Source organism: Lichenostomus cassidix, chromosome 11, assembly GCF_008360975.1.
Source record: "Lichenostomus cassidix isolate B80296 chromosome 11, HeHo_3.0, whole genome shotgun sequence".
NCBI lineage: Eukaryota > Metazoa > Chordata > Aves > Passeriformes > Meliphagidae > Lichenostomus > Lichenostomus cassidix.
Window position 1 is genome coordinate 20,080,101 of NC_139492.1, and position 18,534 is coordinate 20,098,634.

The window sequence follows — 18,534 nt, forward strand, 5'->3', positions numbered from 1 at the left end:
CCTAGCCCCGACACCTTCAACTAAGAATCACTAGTTTCAATCTTTTGGACCAGATCTGTGAGCAGCAGAGCTCTGTTCAGTTTGATGGGTGTAGAATAATTCACACATGTTGAAACATTCTTTTCCAGGCTTTAGCTGCCTTAGAGCTGAACCTGTCTTACATGCTACATAACTGCTTGGAACCCACTGGTCTGCTCCCCTTTCAGTTGCAACGTGAAGTGGGTGCTGTTATTTTGTTAGAAGAGAGTTTAAAACAAAAAAGCCACCACTAACTGCAGTTCATGTGTATGGGTATGATTTTAAATTGCAAACAGGAGGCTACTTGGCTTTGCATAGTAAGAATTGTCTGGCAGTAAATTGTCTCTTCTGATCTCCCTGAGCCTTGGATTGCTGCTGTGAGGTTGTGTCACAACTAGTCATTAATTATTTCATCAAAAGATTATTTTTCTCATTTCCTCATCATTGTTTCCACCTAGTTTCTTTTAAATTGAATCCATTTCTTGGCAAGGCTTTTTTCTCCCCTAAGTGGGGTCTGGGCTTTGCAGAGAACACTGACCTTAGAAAAAATGTATTGTTAACATATGTAGTTCACATGCATACATATGCATACACTGAGCAAGAAATTACTGTATATGTGTATAAACATTGCTCTGGCCCTCTGACCCTCCTCTCATTCACTTTGGAAGCGAATTCCCCTTCTTGCTACCTACAAATTCCTCCTGTCTTCCTACCTTATAAATATGATAAATGATAAAATATTGTGGGGGGAAAAAACACAAAAAAGAGATATTGTCGTTCTCACCATGTGAATGAATAAACAAGGAAAAGCAGAGAGGAAAAAGGTAAGTGCAGCTATCAGGAGCTCCATGTCCTTGGGGGTTTCTTGTTTTTTAAAAGTGCCACAGTCTTCTTGGAAAAATATAGACCCCTCCTGGTAATGACAGCCCTGATAGGCAGGACAGGATGGCACTATTCATGGAGATAATTACAACCACAAAAGAATTGGGACTACCAAGCCAAAGAAGTGGGGGAGGAGCAAGACAGCCAAAACATCCAGTAGAGAGGCTCAGAAAGCTCTCCTGTCACCAGCTGCTGAGATGCAAGCAAAGAGAGAAATGGGAGGAGCTGCCAACACCTTCATGCCCTCAGAAAACTAAAGCAGCCTCACAAGCACATTGTAGGCAACAGCACAAAGAATAGAGGCTACTGGGCTGCAGTAGGACAGAGGTGAGGAGAATGCCCCAGAGGGGCTCTCCAGGCAGTCTCAGCAATACAACATCCTCGATGCTAAACCAAAACATGTTCTGTTAGACAGAAAGCTGCTGCTACCACCCTTCCATAGGCTGAAGCTGGAGCAGTGTGGCTGCAGGAGACAGGAACACTAGCAGCAATTTGCTGTACCTACATAAGAGTCATCTTGGTAAAGAGCCTGGTTGTTTTTGAGAAATACCAAATCTTTTCTTCACAATCTGTTCAGCATATTGTGTGCAAAGCAATGCAGAATGTCAGCAAGATCCCTTTGTGTCTGACTCAGCAATGGCACCATGATAAGCATGGTTTGTCCTGCAGTTTATGCTAAAGAACACAACATTTACCACAACGGCTCCAACTCTTTCACAATACAAGAGCACAAGAACAGAAGAGCAGCCACACTGGGCCAGGCCAAAGGTCCATCTAGCTCCTGTCTCCAACACTGGGCAAAAGAAAAATGCCTGGATAAAAGTATGAACACAGGGTAAGCACATACAATATTTCCCCAGAGTGCTCTCCCAGACACCATGTCCAGATGGGACCCCAGATTAGAAAATTTTTGAGCCAAGTATATTTTGATGTACTTAGAGCCCTGGATTGCATCCTTCAACAGTCCTTGTGCTTTCTCTAATCCTTATGCTTTCTCAAGAGTGACTCTTTCTAATCTCTTATTTATTTGCCCTTCAGATGCTTTTCTTTGTCTTTATGCTGGATGTGTGCCCCTCTATATAATTCATCAGTGTTTTCACAGTTTTAGTATTACATGCTCTTCCTTTCTTCCCCATCCTTCAAGCTTCACCACAACTCATGAAGAAGATGCCTAAAGTTCAGTCACTTACTGGGACTGTCCATCACTGCTACAAACCCTCAAAGCTTTTTGGTTGCATGGTACGCATATTGTCCCATGTTTCCTCACCCACATAGTTTCTTTCTGACCCTTCACTTTTGCAGTTCTTTGTCCAGGACTGCTGTCTGTTTTGAGGTTTATCTGGTCCCTGAAAATTTCTGAGGATTATCAGGATTTCCCCCAAAATGTTTGTCTTATTTGTATCAGAACTGTTGATTAGAAGTGGTGGACCAGTTTTCTGGTGCTGTCACCTTGTGTACTCACGGTTGGGTCACAGAGTGTGTGACACTCCTGGGCTAGGTAGATGAAACATATATCAGATTTCTGCAAAGTGTGAAAAAGACAAAAGCCTTAGATCTTTCCAGAAATCCCCATGCAATCTTTTTTTGGCTCCTGGGAAAGACCCATTAAACTGTCCGCAAGCCTTCACGTAGTAGCTCAGCCATAGTAATTCAGAACTGACAGTGAGGAGACAAGCCCGTGTCTGTCTCCTCCCTATCTGTACCATGTGGCTCATTCCCAGAAGCAGCAAGTAATTTCCAGTGCTACTAGAGTCAGGGGGGAGATCATAGCTGTCCCTTTTGGGAAGATGGTGTCCATACTTCATCCTGGACTTCCTCAATGATGAATCACTTCTCCGAGAAAGCTGCTCCAATGAGTGCAGTAGGTTCAAAGAACTGCTCTTGCATCTATGGTGATGAGCCAAGCCTCTGCTCGCTATGCTTTCTATTGGATTGCCATCAGTGTTGACATGCAGAGCCCACTGTTTCTCTGCAGGGGGGGGGAAAGACCCAGGGGCTTCATCGGTAATGCTACAGGTTTTGAAATGACACACCCTTTCTTTCTGCTGGGGAAGATGAACTAATCTGGTGAATCAAAGAAAGGCTGTTACCCCTGTCACCATGCCTTTCTTGTGGAAGTGAATTAGGTCGTGGAAGGTCATATGATTTTTCTTGTGCTTTCCTCATCAGTAATCAGTGTGAATGATTGAGGCTCATGCGCCCTGGGCATTTTCCACCCATCCACATGCCTCACAGATATTCATTATATAGACTTAATTTCTTGTATCTAATTTCAGAGGTAAAGTCCATTGCTCATAAAAACAGTATACTCTGGGCAGAGTTCTCCACATTCCCCTGTGCTGACACCAAGGGGCAGACACCATGTCTACATATCTGAGGGGAGCATGTTTGAATGCCCATCAGCCTAAGGCTTCTCACAGTCAGTAAGTGTGCATCATTTCAAGCAGTGTTCTTGTGAACTCCTGAGTGGTGCCCTACCAGGAGATACCTTACTTTAGAAAAGCAAATAGTGAGGCAATCTTCATCTTGCTGGACCCACAAATAAAGGAGAGGATGTACAAAAGTGTGTAGCTTAACTCCTGGATGCTCATCACAAGGACTTGGCACAGAAGCCGTTGCAGCACTTCTGGAGTGTCAAACCTCTGCCAAGTCAGCTATTGTTCACCTCTGCAAATGGCATTGGGAGAATCCACACATATTTTAACCCTGTAGCACACCATGACATCTAAAGCCATCCAAACAGATGACCAGCTGCAAACTGGTGCAAAACTGGCATTAGCTCCTGCCCTAGATGGTGCACACAAAGCACAGAGGAAAGCTATTATTGACATAAACAGAGTCTTATTTTGGCATTGTCTATTGTTGCCCATTTTTGTCTAATGTGAAGTCATTGTCCTGCAACTAACAGCAGGCATATGCATGCATGACACTAACAAAGCAGGAGATGTTGTCATTCTCCACTGGAATTAAAAATCTAGCCTGGAACTGGAAAGATTTTTAAATATGGTGCTGCTACATTCCCATGACTCCACAGAGCAGGAAAATGGTTTAAGAATTCTTACTTAACATCTTTATCAGTGTATAAGCAAAAGAAGATCCTTTTATAGCTAAGGTTTATCAGTGTAAAAATACCGGGATAAGAAAGGATAATTAAACCCCAGTTAAAGTAAATATATAGATCAGTCCTTGGCTGGAAATGTTTTCCTTGGTTCAGGAAAAAGAAGCTATTACAGCATTACCTCCACCCACACTTTTATTTTACCTATTCTTTTAATTGTATTTAAAATTATATTAAATATTTTTTTAGTAGTTGCTATGCAGGGACTGAATTCTTAGGGGCAGGACTTTTTTCCCCAACATCTAACACACTAAGGTTTTGCCCTGGCTAATAGCCACGACATCTGTTCTGAAATAAATATTAATGCTACACCTCACCATGCACCCTCTGATAGTTGTCAGGACTGTAATTCACAACACACATCTCACCAAGAGATTTTCCTGCACAGCAGTCAAAAGCCCTAACAAGCTTTGAGCAGATGTCAAAACAGTCTGATAAGCTGGCAGCGTTAGCAAAAATAGATATTTTTGCAGCAAACCCAGAGATTTATACGATGTGTTCTAAAACAGCAATGCATTATGGAAGCAATACACATCTGCATAATCGCACTCTATATAATGCTGTCTAATTCCCATGGCCCACTGTGCTGGAATATGTTCATTGATCCCCTAAGGTCCACTGGGCTCCATTTAAAACAGATCAGCTCTAACCATAGCATCTTCTCACACTTCCTATGCAAGAATAAACAGCAGAAGGAATGAGTTCCTCTGTCCCTCATGCACATGCAGGGACTATACAGCTCATTGTGTCCCACTCACAGCAGACATGAGCATGACATAGGTTATCTCATGGAGGTAACATCATTATACATCACCCATGGATTTAATTTTCCACAATCTGTCAGATTTAATGGTAGTTAGCCTCTTTAAGAACTTTATACTGAAACATGGACACCCCTTGACCAGACTAGCTCAGGCAAGCTGTCATTACAGGGACAATGCCAACAGCCTGTCTCAGAAGCCATTTCGGTCACAATCCCTTTTGCTCATCCTCCTGCTCTTCTATCAAATGTACTTCGGACACTTCTGAGCTCCAGCTGCCACCAAAGGACACACATAAAAGCAGTGGCATATTTTGGTTCCAAATGTCAACCACAGCAGTTGTATCCGCTGCAGGAGCTCATGGGTGCCTCACACTCACAGCATGCACCGCCCCTTAGGCTGAGCTGTTGGCATTTCTGCAGCTTCTCTCAGTGCTGGCACACTGAATTGAGCTCTGACTTTTTCATGTTAAAGAGAAACTGGGTCTCTCCTTCCCTCTTGCCTGTGTGTCTTGTGGACTCTAGCAGCAGCTGTACATGGGATGGTGGGGAGTGTAAGGGAGATACACATTAGCAAAAAGTTAGAGCTTGGCTAGGAAAGGCACACAGAAACCAGAAAGCTAAAGGGACCACACGGTGCCAGTGCTGTTTCTGAGATAACTCATTTGAAAGCAAAAGGGGAATAATATATTTAAACTGAGGCAAAATTACACAATGAGGAGGGGCTGGGATACTACCCAGTTGACAGAGTCAGCAACAGAAGAGAGCTTTAAATCATGCATCAAGAGAGGAACTGGATACATTTTTGGAAGTGAAGCAAACTGAGGCATAAAATCACTGGCCAAGGTTAAATGAGTTGGAAAAGAAACTGATTTATGTGTCCTGGGCTGATAAGAGCAGGTCTCGCTGCGCTTTAAGGGCAGACTTCCCCCATTTCTTAGTGTTTCTACATTGCTCGTATGCTTGGTTCATATTGATGAGATTAAATGCAATGACTTTGGGAGTGTGAAGGCATGATTGCCTTGAAACTAAATCAATGGGATAAATCCAGACTGCCTTCCACAAAGCCAGCAGAGAAAGGCTGAACTTAAACCAGTTTGGCTAAAATCAGTATTCAGCTTTTGAGAACATAACATAACATAAAACATAACATAACATAACATAACAACATAACATAACATAACAACATAACATCACATAAAACATAACATAACATTACATTACACATAACCAGCACTTTTTGGCTTAAGCAAAGGTAGCAGGTTTGAGTTGTTGAGAATATATTGCTTATATCAGAGAAGGGATATTCTTTCTTTCTCTACCACAAAATCAAAGTATGTGTGGGCTGAAACACAAGCTGAGGATTTATGGCTCTCACTGGTTCAGCATCTCTGAAAAGTCAGTGCCATGCATATGCACAGTCTCAATGGGAAAATAAGGGTGAAGCATCCTGGAGAGAACAGCTCTTCCCCGGCTCACATTAAACGTGTCCCTTTAAGCACGTGTATCATATCCACCACCACCACCTACTAAGTGGAAATTGAAATCCTATAACCAATGGGAGGGAGGAGGCGAGGGGGGGAGGGAGGAGGTGGAGGGGAGGGCGGGGCAGGTCTTCCCTCTAGATTTGGGAATAAGAACTAAAAGTTACATCAGGTTTTCTGAGAAGCTAATCTGTGGCTTTCAGGCCAACGTGGGTTGTTGCCAATGACCCTTTGATTTCTGCATCAGCAGGTCACAGAGATCAGGTGGGGGCAGAGGGAGTACATTTATCAGCCCAGTGAGACAAGGCTGAGCTCTTTGTCCACTTTCTCCTTCTCCTATGGTTGGTGTCTCCCTGCCCTGAGACTGGGGGCGAGGGATGGAAGTAACCCTTTGAAAAACATAACTCAGCTGTACACAAAGGCAGTTGCTGGCAGACAGCTGTGATGCTTTCTGGACAGTCAGGGGATTCTGTAAAGCCAGAAAGTGAAATGACTGTGCAACATGCATGGTGTTTACTACTAAAGGCTAGACAGATGAGACAATTGCTCTCAAACCTGTGCTAACAGCACCACATTGATCTTCTCGCAGCCACTGCGGGGCCCAGCCACTCAGTAACTGCCCTCTTGCCTCCTGGGTTATTGTCCTTACACAGACTCTCCAGGTCTGCACGTCAGACTCTACAAGAGGTCTAAGCATAGAAGCCACAGTGGCAAAGGCCACAGCAGCCTCCTGGGGAGGTGGGTCCCATCACACTGGAGTGGCCAACATTGCTTCAGGTGCACAGTGTGAACTCACCACACACACTGGCCTTGCTGAGAGTCTTCCCTGCTGGGTGGGCTGCTCTGCAAAAGCAGCTGAAATGGATGCAGCACCTATTTTGTCACAAGACAGCATTAGACAAGAGGCACCTACTGATGCAAAATGTGATGTAGGGTGTAAAGTCAGCATTCTGGCTCTTGGAGTCAAAAAAGAAGAGAGAGGTGAGAGGAGGACAGGATCAGTCTCATACCATCAGCCTGGGATCCTGGCTATGCTGCAAACACACTGGGACAAGAGGTCCAGCTGCAGAGCCAGTTAGTTCTGGGGCAGTGTGAGGACATTTTGGACTTGCACAGCATAACCTTTCCCAACCTCTCCCCCAAGCCTGAGAGTATTTGGCCTGCTTTGTCCTGATGTCCTTGATTTTGAATCAAGCACAGAAGGTATGAGGGTCTCAACAGAAGATGATTGGAACCAAAACTTCTCAAAGAACCCTAAAAACAAGCTGATAAAGGAACATTTATGACACAGTCCCATTTTATATATGAAGCAAGGGATAAGAGGAGATAACAGATTAGAGGACATAAACCCTCTACCTTCCTCTACCAGTCCATGATACTGATCATACCCAACTGGCTTTAGCCCAAGGACCTGAGACCCTGCAGTGTTGAGGCCTAAGGCAAAACATCAAGAACTGAATATAGATCTCCTGCTTGTGGCCATGATTCCTGAAAGATAAACACACCTTCCCTCATGAGGAAACACTGATAAAAGTATTAAAATAAACCACTTAAGTTTTATATTGAAATGTAGGCATCTGGGATTGTGACTGGAATGAGGAAAACAAGAACTTGCAGTGTCTTGAAGGTACACCAATAGATCATGGTTGAAGAAACCTCAGAAGCAAGACTTGGTACTATCAGCCCAAATTTAGACTCTGATGCTAACAATATGGAATTATAAGTTCATTAGCAGAATTTTATGATTGTAGCATTAAAAAAACTTCAAAAAGCAGTTAGAAATTAATAGTGCATAATAGCAGCAAACTAATGAATTTGTCTCACCTTCCTAATCTTTGAAACATGTGGATGCTTCAGCTGTGCAAGTTGTACATTGGCTGCACTACCAACTGGGAGGTTGACAGCACTTGACTGAAGAAAATCTGCATTTCCTGACTTGTTCTTGCTTTCCATACATCTTGGAATAATGTACAATAAGGTACAATTCCCTCTCAATCTTTAAACAAAACCAACTAGAAAAAGATAAAAAAGTGGTTTATAGCCAGGACTTTTTCAAAACATTTGATCTTCAGCTCAGCCAGGCTCTATGCCTTGTGAAACTGGATTTTAATGAAGAAGGAAAAGAAGAGGAAGCAAAATAACCTGTGGCTTTGTTTCTGAAGAACTAGATGGTTACATTAGGCTTGCTTTAGCCTGGCTTTAGCCTGTTTAACTAAAGAAAATGTGTTGCTTTCCTAAACTGCAGTCTGCAGTAATAAGGAGAGGAATGCATGGTACGATAGAAAGGAGTCTGTTGCAAGTCAAGTAAGCCCATGCAGTATAAAGTTCTCTTTCAATTGCTAAATTTTGAATTTATATACTATGTAGCATAAATGTGTTATTGGCTATCACTGTTTCTACAAGTACAGCCAAGTCAAATTGGACCAATGTGAATCTGAAAATGTCAAGAATTAGCGTATTTAATACACTAACTGCCAAACATTTCAGAAATTGCTCTGTTTCACTAAATCGTAGCACTAAATCCTCTTATATAACCTAAAGAACAGATCTCTTTTTGTTTTTAAAATGTACTCAGTGTTGCCTCGTTGGCTACCAGCTGCTGCTATCTGCCTACTGTGGTTGGTAACTGTAAATGTGGGGGGCCATTTTGAAACCAAAAGATTAAAGACAAGAAGAGGAAGTCCAACAGTTTGAAGATGCTATCATCAATCCACAGCTGGCCAGGAACAGGAAGCAAGTGAGGATGGCATACATAACATACAACCTCTATGGCAGAAGGACAAACAAAAATTTAAGGCTGTAGAAATGGCAGAGGTTATTTCTCTATGGGCATTGTTATTGGTTCAGGCTGGTCATCTGTGAATGAGCAGCAGTCACTTAGAGCATGGTATCTCTCACAGTGCAGATGAGGGACAGTTTGTCCTACAGCACAAATGCTTTTATAGCTGGTTTAGGAAGGGAGCAGGGCAAAGAATGGAATAAAAAATAATGACCTGCAAGGGAACTTGAGGATAAGACTTCATTCTCATGAATGTCAGACCTTTGTATTGACCACAATGCAAGGGTATTCAGGACCTGAATGGTTTCATAACCAGTTTAATTATAGCAGATGAAATAAGACAAGAAATAAGACATAGCTTCACTTACACAGCGTACAGGGAAATATAACGTTATCATCAACTCAGGAGGCTGTGTGCAATGGAAAAGTTGCCATTAGAAGAAAGGCCATTTCAGGCCAAACACGAGAGACCCAGATGTGGCAAGGAACAGCAGTCACTGAGAACAGGCCTCGAAAGGCAGGCATGCTGGATATGCTGACCCACAAGAGCAGAAGTTTCAGCAGAGCTGCTCTGCTCCTTTGCAGTGCTTGGTCCAAGGTGAAGCCTCTGCCCAGTTCATGCAGAAGCACATTTGGTGATGTGCTGTATCCACTTTGGTATTTTGGCTGTGGCTTCCCTTCCACCTGGACTGTGGCACAGTGGCTGTCAGCAGCATGCCACACCATCCCTGCGGTGGCTGCATGGAGGAAGAGGACCCACAAAGAGTCTACAATATTTTTCAATTCCTTGTGATCCCTGAAGGCCAGTGTAAATGAGAAGAACTCTCATGCCTGGAAGGAGCAAAGCATTAAGGCTAGTGCCAGACACAAGACAGGGAAAGGAATGCATTACACACTGACTTGCAGCCAGAGCAGTTCAGCCAGCTCCAAGGATCTGACACAGCTCATTAAACACTTCACAGTACAGTCCAAATCAGTTTTTAAGTTTTGTTAATGCCATGAAATAAATTGTACCTGTAATACATTTGCATCCATAGCATGCATCAGGTTGGATTAAGTTATAAAAAGCTTCTTAAGAACAAAAGTGGCCATTGTAAAAGCACTGCCATTAATGACACTGTGCTCATTTAGAGCAGAGCTCAGGCACAACAACTACCTAGTGTCACTGTCAAGAAATCAAAGTGGGCACATTCAGCCTAAGCGCTAATACTCGATATCTGCACCAGTGAGGTAATTACAATAATCCCTCAATTACTGGCACCAGGAGAGTTTGAGGAATAAGCTCACCCTATAAAACAGAAGTTCACAGGTCTGAGAAGTGCTGAAAATATTCTAGTGGATGGTTATATCCATACAAATAGAAGATAATCAGAGCGGGAGACACATGAGAAGAAAAAGCAGAATCCACATTTTACATGTGGCTTTCTGGCCTTTGCTGTTTGTTTCCCTTAGTCCTTTCCAGCAGAAACACAGGATCCATTTAATAGGCTTCATTGAGGTCCCTCAATGCTCCAGCTCCTCATCCTTGGCACTTCACATACAGCAAGAGCAAGAAAATGAAAAAGTACAGGCAGGATGCACCAAAACACATGCTAGATGGATCACAGTGCTGTAACCACTAGCTCCTACTGGTCTCTGCACAGCAAAGGCTCAATGAGAAGTAGTCCCTGTGCTGTCCCAAATGGCATTAGGTGCTAACAGGAAACACAGACAGACTAGATAAAAACTGAAAGGAAATTAACAGTGCCAGATGCAATGAATTTTACCAAGGACTAGCCTGTGCCTGAGCAGCCTGCTCTGAGTGAGGGACTATGTGTGGCTCAGCTGCCGCAAAAGCAAAGAATGCGGACTGTTAGTCACCACTCATTTCCTGTTTTCTCCCACCTCTGCAATGGAGCAACTTGTGCAGGCAATCCCAGCTACCCTTGCTGGAGCATCCAGCATCTTAGCCTGGCACTCCCACTCTGGGCTGCAAAGGAGAAGGGAGCATGTGACACCAGCATACTCTGTGAGACTCTCATCACCCCTGCTTGGCTTGGGGAAATCAAGGGTGCCTTGGCTGTCATGTACAGCAAGTGGTGATGCTGGCCTGGTAGCACAAGTCACCGCCCAGGCAAACTCCCAGGAACTGGCTTAGTCAGAGGAGAGGAAGGGTCTCAGATCCATTCCCCAAGACAGAAATCCCCTTGGAAAGATAAAAAAAATGGGACTATTCAACTATTTGGCATTTCAGGATACTGGAGTGCTCTGTTTGCATTGAAGTTTCCCTCTTCTATTCATAAAACAGGTGGCCATAGACTTTAGCTCCAAGAAGACTTGGTTCTGTGTTCTCATCATCAGAGCTCCAAATGTGATGATGGGAAACATACCATGCTGAACTGCATAGGAGGTCTACTTAGGCTCTGCAAAAAGTGCATTCAGGACTGTTTACTAATAGCAAATCACATAGCACACACTGTACTCAAACTACAAACCACTCTAAACTTACTAATGCAGATTTGTTAAAATAGAATAAAATAGGCCAAGCAAAGCACTGAACAAACTCTGCACACCAATATTCCCTTGTCAGGATGGCACTAATTCTTCATTTTCAGTCTTTGGCTCTAGCATAGACAACTGGATAATATCAACTCATATAAAAATTCACAGGCAGTTCTTTTTTCTAATTGCTAGAAGCATAGGTGTGACTGCATTGGGGTCCAGGCACGAGTTTAATTGATTCACTAAGAATTACACTACACTATTGCACCATACCAGTGGATAAAGCTTTAGGGAAATATGAGTTTTACGAAGCAAATAAGTACATATCCCAAATGTCATGGGGTACCATCAGTACGGATTTCCAACTTCAAATGACCAGACCAGTCAGAGTATCCAGGGAGTCAGTTTCTCAGAGAGGAGGTATCAAGGGAGACAGAAATGAGCACAAACCTAGTGGAAACTTCTAGTATTAATTAAACCAAAACCCGAGTCCAGCATCCATTGTGACTTATGCTTTGAGAGCAGTTGCATGCAACACTTTGCTGCAAATTGCCTTCTACTGTGATTGTAAAAATAAAGCCAAACACTTGAAGAATTGTTCTTATATTCACTCCTCCAACACCAAATATCAGGACAGGTTTATCAGCTTCACTGACTTCAGTAAAGATACCCCCAAACTAAATCTGGCTTGCTGAACTTTGTGCCTCTTAAAATTTGCAGTAAATGTTACTAGCCGTGAAGAGGATGGACTGAGCCAGACAGAACAGGCACGTGCTGTGCAAGCTTCCCCACAAAAGTTCTGCTGATACAACACAATCCTGACCTGGCCATGATTACTGTTTTTACAGTCAGCCTTTCTTAAAGAGAAACTGTTACTAGTGTGACACTAGATACAATTCTCTGTGAAAACAAGCACATCTTTCCTAGGAATTAGACCAAACATACTTCATAGGTGACTTAAAAGCATGCTTCAAAGCAGCCTTGAATTCTGCTGTGGGTCTAAAAGAAAGCAAAACCTAATTCAATAATCAGGGTAAAAAGCCTCTACATCATTTACACCAAAAGCCTGATGTTCAGATTACACCAAAGACCTCTCCAAACCTAGGTAAATCTACCAAAAACAGAGCAAGTCATTCCTGGCTAGCAGTTTCCTGGAATGTTCTAGCAAGCTAGTAAAGGAGATACAATAAAAGTGAAATATTTTCAAGAGGGCCCATTAAAGGTGTGCATATCATGAAGGATGTGGGTACCCTGTAGCACAGGAAGACACCAGCAAAGTTATTGGAGCAGATTATGCCACTTTTTATACCCTTTCATGCTCTTGTTCTCTGACTTGCCCTCAAGCTCAATAATGAAGTCATTCTATATAATGGGCAGACTAGACAGTTGTATATATGCACTCTGCTTAATTGCGCATTGTGTGCTGTGGTTGATCATGCAATAACAATGAATCCATCATAATTAAATCTGGGAAATGTTAATTGATTCTATTTATACATAGTTGTCTTCCATAGGACCTGAAAAAATCTGTTGTCTTTAATGAAATTGCACTTAAAATCTTGGGTCCCATTTGAAGTCCTGTAAGGCAGAGATTTACCCGTGGTAGTTATTTCTAGTGAAAACTGGGTAATTATTTTGTGTATAAATAAAGGCTCAAATGCACACTGTAATAACTAGGGTTTTTTGGCTTTTAATGTCAAAAATTAAGGACTTAACTTGTTTACTGCCTAACTATAGATTGGTTTTTGTGGAAATGTTTATAATGAAATTCAGCAGCAAGGGAACAACATAAAAATCAAGGAACTGGAACTGATCTCAGTAATAGAAGTTCAGTATTGTCCTAATAATTATGCTGGCAGCTGCATTTGCATGAAACCAGGCTTTTTCTGTAGTACTCAATTAAGGTTATTCAACTGCCTTGATGTGTTTAGAAACAAAACCACTGGCATCCAAATAAGGCTAATAACAAAAATGCAATATGATGTTTCCCATTTCCAGCAAAGGGTAAGAGAACAGATGTTCCTTATGTTGCCATGTTTCACCAGCACAGGGGGGAGCTGAGAAAGTGTGCCATTTCTAGTGACAGTGCCATTAAACTAATATAGTGCAGAATGTGCCTGATGGAAACATGCAGTTCTGAACAATCTGTTTGGTCACCCAGGAAAGGATGGAGAGAATAAGAATTGAACTTTCAGGTTAAAGAAGAGCAAACACTCTAGCCTCTTTTCCCATATTGCACAGAGCCATCAGCTATTAGATAAGACTGCTGATAGTATTCCAAGCTCCTTTTGCCATCTGGACATGCAGTCTGTCACCCTTGTCTCATGTGAGGGAGTGTGGTGGACAGTGCTGCACAGGCAGGCTCTACTTCTGCAGCTGTCATCTGTCATGAGAGAGATGCCAGTGGAGGGGATAGCCAGCAGTATCCCACAGCTACTTCAGGCCACGGAGTGATCTCTTGCTCTCTCATAGGTAGCACATGTGCTGGTCTGTGCCAGGAAATGACAGTGCCACAGTGCAGGTTGGACAGACACAAGGTGGCAGTGCTCTTAGGAAATCGCCGCAGATCTCTTCTGGGATCTTCCAGAGCCGGGGGTGCTGCTGGTGCTTAGTACCTCGGCATGGCAAGGCCCCTATAACCATCTGTCCCCTTGGTGCACTGGTATGCCACAAAGCCTTCTAGCAAGGCTGATGGCTGGCACAACAAAATGCCAAATCTTCCTTGGGATGTGATGTTCCCTGGGTCTATGGTTGCAGGGAGGCCTGTGGAGACCCTGCAAGTGGGGCAGGGCCTGGGGGACTGCACAGGATGGGGAAGCAGCCTTTGCTTCTCTGAACTGTTTATTCCTCTCCAGAGGCCTTCTGGTGGGGAATATTTGCCCCATCTGTCACACCCAAGGACACAAGCAAAAGCTGCAGAGGAAAGCACCCCTGATTTGGATCTTGCACACAAGACTCCTGGCCCCAGTGCTGAGCACAGGCCATGCCATGAGGCTCTCGTCGGCTCTGCTGGTGAGACAGCTTGGCTCCCTGTGGCACCGGGGCTTTGGCACCACTGTAAGGAAGACAGGGTGACAACTAGTGGGACAATTAACCAGGACAGTATGTGTTTCCTAGGAAACACCTAAGTCCTTTTGAAGCCATCCTCCACCCCGCCTTGGGCAGTACAGTCAGTGACAGCTGAGCAGGCATAGCCCTTCCCACTGGAAATCCCCAGAATGAGTTGAACAAACCATTGAACAAACACATTCCCCCGGGAGATCTCCCTTCCTGAACTCGAGTCATCCTAACATCCTGAGGACATAAACCCAAGAGCAAAATATTGCATGGCATATTTTGGGGAGTGGGGATAAGGAACCACAGACTGCATCCACTGTCTTCGAAGTCTCTGCCAGTGCCCAGTTAAATAGTTCAGGCTTGGCCACTGGGGCAGGCTGGGTGCTGGGATAGGAAGGCTGCTGGAAAACACATAGCATCAAGTAAAGGGTAGGTCTCCAGTGATGCAGACAAGATCAGGGCCACCAGCAGAGAAGGAGACACACAGAACCCAGTGGCCACCAAACCAGTCAGATGGACCCAATAATTATTTTGCTATCTGTGCAAATTCCTTGGGAAGGCTGTGAGCGCCCATGTTGCCCGAGCAGGCAGCTTGTGCTCCAGCCTGCTCCTGACTGATCACTGACTCAGAGGGGTGCTGAGTACCTCCTCAATGGCAGCAGGACCTCAGCACTTCGCAGCATCAGCCCCTAGGTCAGATGTGGAGTATTTTCACTGACCTTCCTCCAAATGTGTCTTGTCTTGCCTCACAATGCCAAAGTAAATAAATAAATAGACTAACAAGCAGAAATTCCTTTACCGGACATTATTCTGGGCTGATTGGTTGTGAAACTACTCAAAACCCCAAAACCACAAAAACTGCCAGTTTTCCAAGCCCTGTGTTTTTCATAGTTCTCGTAGCATTATGAATAGTTTGCATTTCAAACATAGAATAAATATACATTTAAGTTGGTTGGATTATTAACACAGAATTAAGAAAATTTAAAAAAAGAGCCACTTAACTCCTTGTTTGGTTTCTTTTCCCCATGAAGTGAAATAAGAATTAACGCCACTGAATTATGCCTTGGATATTCACATTTACAAATATAAGTACTGACAACAGCCAGAGTGCCTGCAATGCATTCGTGCAAAATCCATTGAATAGGTGTACTTTAAATTAAAAACAAATCAAAACTCACTACTTATGTCTTTGCGTCATTTACCCAGAGAAAGTCTATCATAATGATCCCAGACACTTGCACTGTTTTCTTCACTGCATTACACACCATGTCCTTCAATGTTAGCACATCACCATAGCTCAGCTGAGCTCACTATAACACATTGGGCTGTAGTTACTCCTTTATTTTACGAATGAAGTAACAGGTTACTTGGCCAGAACTGTAACCTGTCAGCATCAGTGATAAGGAGTCTCAACCATCAACTCTCTGCTCTTGTACTGCTCCTGAATTGTACTTAGTGGTCACAGACTTGACTTCTAAGGCCAGAGGTCTGTGGTAACATCTAGATGGGGCGTAACTGTATGAAGCACAAAGTGCTGGTGCCCATGCCATGCCCCAGCACACCACTCCTCTGAGCTCCTTCAGGGTGCACACTCAACCCCTGCCCAGGGTCACTCATAGTCACAATGTCTGAGGGAAAAAAAAAATTGAGTTGCTGATCCCCTATTGGAAAATAAGGCACAGAAGACAATTTCTCCATTATTTCTTCAGAAAAGCTTTTGTATTTCATGTGGTCATAATGCCATAAACCCAACACACTGCTGAACAAAAGGGAACTCAAGGACAGGAAGACAGACATCTGGGAAAGAAAACCAGTCCGTTGTATTTGGAGATCCTGCTCTCATGAGTAACCTTATACAGTTATTCAAATACAAATATCTGGGTAGCTGAAGTATTATATGTGATTAAACCTCTACAACAAATTATGTTAATATTGTTACTTCAAGAACACAAGTTAATTTAAAAGTTACAAAATGTATGGAAATTACGTTGTCTAGAACCTGTATAGACAGTTTCCCCTTTCTTGCAATAGCTGGATGAATTACTGAAGTGGCAAGACAATGAGAACCCTTGCCACGTAAAGTATTAGAGACCTCAAGAGCCTTCTTTCTTAGTACTCTTCATGCACAGAAGTGTGATATAAAGAGATATTACTAAAGGAACAGGAACAGTACTGTGTGTGTAATTTTTATACTAAATGTAACTTTGAGAATATTTAAATTAGTTTTGCTGGGGGGAAAAAATGATCAGTTTGAGTCTGAGCACTTACTTCTTTCTCAGCATTTGTGCTGTTCTCTGGTTATAGGCAATGTAAATTGACTGACTTTTTTAATTTATTTTTTATTTATTTTTTTTCTTAGCTTCATATTTGTTCCTGACCTGCTTCATTCAGTTGCCTAAACAACTCTTAGGAGACGGAGAGTCAATGGCATTTGGGCAGTTGTTTAAAATCAGGAATTTACTTTAGAGCTATCGGGGTAAGGAAGTGCTGTCCTGAAATACCCCCTTGGTCCAACTTTAATTTCTGTTGAAAAATTGCTTTCTTTAAACAGTGATAATTGAACTGTGAAAAAAAAGTAAATGCAAACAACTTCAGTTAAGCTTGTTGATGTTTTTTAAACAGCAGCAACAGCAACAAAAAAAATCCCTTTCAGCTTCATATATATTCTGAGCCTAGGAGTGTCCAAGTGTTCTCATAAACACCCATCCTTACTCTGTGACAAGAAGAGTGGATACAGAGTCAGACAGAACCCTGGTACAGTGCTATTTCTGTGGGAAACAGGACCCAGAGATCCCAGGCAGGCTGACTGGAGCTAACTGCATTCTGTACAGGTGCCTAACTGGGCAGGACAAGAGCCTGAAATAAATCAAGTGAAACTGAAACAGACAGAGAAGCCAGGGCTCCTTTTCACTGAAGAGCCAAATGCCTCCAGGACTGCCTGAGTTTAATACAGAGCATGCAACCAAAAGTCTTTTATTTATTTCTCTGTTCTTCTGTGCTGAGGGAGAGATGCCACTTTTCTCTGCATGCTGCTGCAACACAGCCACCTATTAAAGTTATGGTTGTACTCATTTCTGGAATTTGTAATGGACAGTAATTGTGCCTGTAATAGTAAAATTGCTCTCAGCGAGGCTTTAGGTTTGCTGTGATGCATTCTCTACTGTCACCCAAATCCTGGGATAATAATGAGGCTGAGCTGCTTTTATCACAGACAATAAAAACTGAATACAAAGTATTGCTGAGAAACAAAGTAGAACACTTCCCATCTGGTTATCAAAATGTATTACATACAGGTTGTCCTAATTAGAGGGTTAGGAGGTAGAGTTTAGCATTATGTCAGGGTAACCAAAACTACATTCCTCTACGTCATCTTCAGTGGACTGTCTTTTTAAGGCAGCAGAGGAAAGAGGAACGGTGGCCTGCCTTCTCTGGCCCGGGGCTGGGGAGAGAGGTATGGGCTGCCCGGACGGCACCGCCGTCACCGCAGGTGCCCTGCTCGTCATTTTTTCCAGCCCTATGGAGTCCAAGACTTGAAAAGACAGCTCCTGTGCGGAAGGTTGCCACGGGAAATGCAGCACCAGAATAATGCCAGTCCAGCCGAGCCGCGGCTGAGCTGTGTGCAGCCAAGGCCTGCTGGGGCCCAGCCGCGTGTGGGTGCTAGCTTGTTGCTGCTTCTCCCGAGAGAGAGAGCAGCACTCCCAGCCCCGCTGCCGCTCGCCACGTGAAACAGACAGACGCCCACCGCAGGTCTGGGCCGCTTCAGACGGCGCCGGCACCCCCACTGTCACTGCTGCTGGGAGAGAGCTTGCCCAAGACCACACAGCTTGGCAGAACAGTTCCTGGGTCGACCCAGTCTCCAGGTTTTTCTGTGGCCCTGTTTATTGTCGCTGGGGTGGGAGGACGAGGTTGAGCCGCAAGAGCCGCTCCGGTGTGCTGCCTTTGTTCCCCTGGGCTC

At 43.6% G+C, this 18,534-nt stretch overlaps 1 protein-coding gene across 1 annotated transcript in view; it reads left to right on the forward strand.

Moving 5' to 3' along the window:
- LOC146432440 (uncharacterized) overlaps nt 1-18,534 on the forward strand; it is a 39,455-nt gene that overhangs the window by 15,175 nt on the left and 5,746 nt on the right. The window contains exon 3 of the mRNA XM_085072101.1: nt 129-218. Coding sequence (XP_084928227.1) covers nt 129-172 — 44 coding nt within the window. The 3' untranslated portion in view covers nt 173-218. The remainder of the gene's footprint in view (nt 1-128; nt 219-18,534) is intronic.